This window comes from Limulus polyphemus, unplaced genomic scaffold, assembly GCF_000517525.1.
Source record: "Limulus polyphemus unplaced genomic scaffold, Limulus_polyphemus-2.1.2 Scaffold10216, whole genome shotgun sequence".
Lineage (NCBI taxonomy): Eukaryota > Metazoa > Arthropoda > Merostomata > Xiphosura > Limulidae > Limulus > Limulus polyphemus.
In genome coordinates this window covers 9,722-14,225 of record NW_013675826.1, presented here as the reverse complement: position 1 = coordinate 14,225, position 4,504 = coordinate 9,722, and the positions used below count along the sequence as shown (strand labels likewise).

The window sequence follows — 4,504 nt, the reverse complement described above, 5'->3', positions numbered from 1 at the left end:
CACATCATGATACCATCTATCACATCACATCATGACACCATTCCATCACATCATATCATGATACCATCTATCACATCGCATTGGCTAATAAAGCAGCAGCTGCTGCCCAGGCCATTAAAGATGAGTGTGCTAAAGATTTAGCTGAAGCTATTCCAGCATTGGAAAGTGCTGTGGCTGCATTGAATACTCTGAAACAACAGGACATAACGGTAGTAAAGTCCATGAAGGTAAGGATTTATCGAGAATAAGATTTAGTTGAAGTTATTCCAACCTTGAAAGTAATTTGATTATACTGAATACAGAACATTACAGAAGTTTTGTTTATCTATAAAGATTGTAAAACATTAACTATCAAAAATAAACTTCTGCTGTTTTAAAGTAGTACTTGTAACCATGAATGTTTTTCAGTTTTTAGTTTGTGCTATGTTCTGGATAAAGTTAAATATGAAATATTGTAAGTTCAGATAAGTACATTTATTTAATCTCAATCAAAGAAAGACACAATTTTGTCATAAAAATAATCTCATTGCTGTGAAATCTTCATGTAATAGGAAAGTTTTAGCTTCATTACTGAAACATATATAATCACTTAGATATCACCTTTACATGGTCATAAAAGTGTACTAACTTATTACACAAAAAGTTGTTCCTGTTAATGACTTTCATGCTCATTTATCTCCAATGTAGAATCCCCCTGGTGGAGTAAAACTTGTGATGGAAGCCATTTGCATCATGAAGGGGTTTAAGCCAGAAAGGAAACCAGACCCAGATGGCTCTGGAAAAATGATCGAGGACTACTGGGGACCATCGCAGAAAATGTTGGGAGATATGAAGTTTCTGGACAGCTTAAAAGCCTACGACAAGGACAGTATATCTCCAACTATAATTAAAAAAGTCAGGGAAAGGTGAGCTTTTAATACATTAAAACAATCATAATGTTTGTTATTGTTGTGAAGAAATACAGACAGTATAAAAGCCTGTGACAAAGACGATATATATATCTACAACCATAATTAAATAAGAAGAAATATTTTTATTCAGTATAATAACTCTGTTTAAAACACTACAGGTTCATACAGAATCCTGATTTTGATCCTGCTGTTATCAAGAATGTGTCACTAGCATGCGAAGGGCTCTGCCGCTGGGTCCGAGCCATTGATGTGTACGACCGAGTTGCTAAAGTAGTAGCACCAAAGAAGGAAAAGCTAGCCGAAGCCGAGGCTGAACTTACAGTTCAGATGGAACGATTAGATGAAAAAAAAAGACAGTTGCAAGAGGTAAGTATCTGTTAAAAAATTCAAGGGGTTGTAGAAGGTGCTATTCTTAAATTTGTTTGACACAGACCGGAATTTATCACAAGATATTTCTATTAAAGTAAATAAAATAACAACCTATACCATACTGGATTAGTGAACTCATAGGCTGTTGGTAGCTATAATTGTGAAATATTGAGCCAATAAAGGTACATTCTGGAGATGTAGGTCATTATTTTATTCACGTCGACTGAAATTATTCTAGAAGGAATTGTGTTCCGCAAACAACTGTATTTTCACTTTTAAAACTGAACCGAACATAAGATCTCAGAATTTCACTTCCATTTTAATAGTTTTAGAGTTTGCAGCCTTAAGTTACCCACCATAGATAGTGTTGGTGCAAGTTTAATTTCTCAAATGGTTTATTACTTGAATTGTTGTTTAACGTGTTTTACTACACCAGATAGATATTCTTTATTTATAAAAATAACAAGACATCTTCTTGTTTCCACAATAAATGTGACAAACATCAAACTGTTTCCTGTTTATGTTATTAAAGGTATCTGCATTTTCCACTATCACTTCAGAGAAAGAACTGTCAAGCTGTAAGCGTACAGATTTAACCTTATTTCTCACCAGTGATTTTTACTGTAATATCTAATAATGAAATCCTCATCTCACCTTTTTAGGTTACAGACAAACTTCAAGCTCTAAATGATGAATTTGCTGCTATGACAAAAAAGAAAAAGGATCTGGAGGACAGCATTGAACTGTGTTCAAAGAAGCTTGAAAGAGCGGAGCGCCTCATTGGTGGTCTTGGGGGAGAGAAAGAGAGATGGAGTGAAGTGGCTATTGCTCTTTCAGAACGTTACAGCAACATTGTTGGTGACGTCCTTTTGTCTGCTGGCATGATAGCATACTTGGGAGCTTTCACAGTGGATTATAGACAGGTATGTTTCTAAAATGTAGTTGAAAAGTATTGCTTGTAGGATGTCATAGGCAGCAGGAGTTGGTCCATAATATGTGCTTCTTAACAGACAACCTTCTGGAAGATATTAGATCTGGTGGACAACATTTTGGCACTCTTCATTTGCCTTCTTCAGGTAAGTTCAGGGACCTAAACGTTGTACAAGCAAAATCTTTGACTCAGAAGTACTCTCCAAGCCTTATTAATAAATAAGTGAACATTAAAGTTGGTTAGTATTATTGTGGTCATAATATAATCGTGTAGAATTTATTGACCATGTTTGTTTTTGAAGGCTTATCTAAATGTCAAGCAGCAACATCAACAAACATTTAAAAACGTAAAACATACCTGTTACTAATGAGTAATTAAGACGTATGTTAATTTTTGATTTTAAGAATACAACATCATATGATGTGATAGTGATGTCATCATGTTATAGAGGGTTATCACAATATGATGGGATTTGGGGTTTCATGATATGGTGTAACAGAGGTGTATAATATATAATGTAATAGAAGGGTGTCATAGTATGATGAATTACAGGGATATCATGATGTTATGATATGATGTGATAGATGGTATCATGATGTGATGTGATAGAGAGTATTATGATGTGATAGAGAGTATTATGATGTGGTAGATGGTGTCATGGTGTGCTGTGATAGATGGTGTCATGATATGATGTGATAGATGATATCATGATGTGTTGTGATAGATGATATCATGATGTGATGTGATAGATGGTGTCATTGTGTGTTGTGATAGATGGTGTCATGATATGATGTGATAGATGGTGTCATGATGTTTCATCTGCTACAACAACCTACATACAGAACAACATGGGAACTGATTTTAGTGTAGCTGCTGCTTTATTAGCCAATGCCCGAGGCCTGTCCTATACACAGATTAAAGTAATGTGGAAACAGCGAATCACATTAACTTGGTGGTGTTGAGTTGATGTTGTTAGGGAAACAGTTGTGTTTTACTTATAAACTGTCATGCTAATTTTTTTCATGATTTACTTCCTCGCCTCAGATTTAAACCGAGACCTGTCACATGCCAAGCATGAGTTAAAGGATTAACCTACCAGCACTAGCTAATCAAACTACTAAAATGTCATATAAAGTACTTATATCAAAGATGAAATAAAAGTTTGGCTATTAACTTACATTTCTTGTTTATCTTTCACTAATGAAGCACATTTAATTCATGGAGTATCATGGTGTACCAGAAGGTCAAACCCTTTCAACTGGTGTATTTGACCACGCCCAAGGCCTCATAGATTAATTTACTCTAATCCTGCCTAAAAGAATTTCAATTTGAGGATAGGCTGGTAGAGATCCTGATGAGTAATAAAATTGAATCGGGTATACGTGCACCCCACGATTGGTATTGCTGGTGCACAAAAATATAGCTAATAAAAAGGAAAAAAAGGTCTCATAGATTAACTTATTTTAATCCTGCCTAAAAGAATATCAAGTGCTGTGGCTATTGAGTGTTCCCTCTTGTTTCTTTTTTTTAAACTGGATAGATGATGTACCCCCAATTTATTTTGGGTGTTACTTCTGACAGTACTTTAAAAAAACATTTTGTGGCTGTTTTTTGTTTTGTTTCTCTCTCCATAAAATTACATTTGATTATATTTCATCTAAGGTTTGTTTGGATATGCTTTGTAAAATTCATGCTTTTCTTCCTTTTGATATAATTTGTTTTTTGTTCCAGTTTGCTGATTGTTTAGTTTCACACAAGTAAATGTTATACAACTATTAAGTAAAATTACAGTCTTTAGTTGTTTTTTTTTAATTCTGGTTATGAGTAAATCAAGACTAGTTACCAGAAGTTTGTGATCTCAGAAAGACACACTAAAATCAGTTCCCATGTTGTTCTGTATATAGGTTGTTGTAGCAGATGAAGCATTGGCTAATAAAGCAACAGCTACACTAAAATCAGTTCCCGTGTTGTTCTGTATGTGGTTGTTGTAGCAGATGAAGCATTTAAATCTGAGGTGAGGAAGTAAATCATGAAAAAAATTAGCATGACAGTTTATAAGTAAAACACAACTGTTTCCCTAACAACATCAACTCAACACCATTTATTATATACCAAGTTAATGTGATTCGCTGTTTCCACATTACTTTAATCTGTGTATAGGACAGGCCTCGGCAAATCCTGGGGACTAAGTCACCATGGTGACTAAACATTTCATCATGGCACCTAGTATTTTCTACTATTTTATTTATGCGTGAGGCTGTGCTAAGTAAAACTCTAATCTAGAACAGTTCTG

At 34.6% G+C, this 4,504-nt stretch overlaps 1 protein-coding gene across 1 annotated transcript in view; it reads left to right on the top strand.

Annotated features, from left to right (window-relative positions):
- Window positions 1-83: 83 nt before the first annotated feature.
- LOC106476293 (dynein heavy chain 3, axonemal-like) overlaps window positions 84-4,504 on the top strand; it is a gene marked incomplete at its 3' end in the record, with an annotated part of 14,005 nt that continues 9,584 nt past the window's right edge. Inside the window, exons 1-4 of the mRNA XM_022380205.1 lie at window positions 84-227; window positions 688-905; window positions 1,070-1,277; window positions 1,943-2,203. Of these exons, the coding sequence (XP_022235913.1) occupies window positions 222-227; window positions 688-905; window positions 1,070-1,277; window positions 1,943-2,203 (693 nt within the window). The remainder of the gene's footprint in view (window positions 228-687; window positions 906-1,069; window positions 1,278-1,942; window positions 2,204-4,504) is intronic.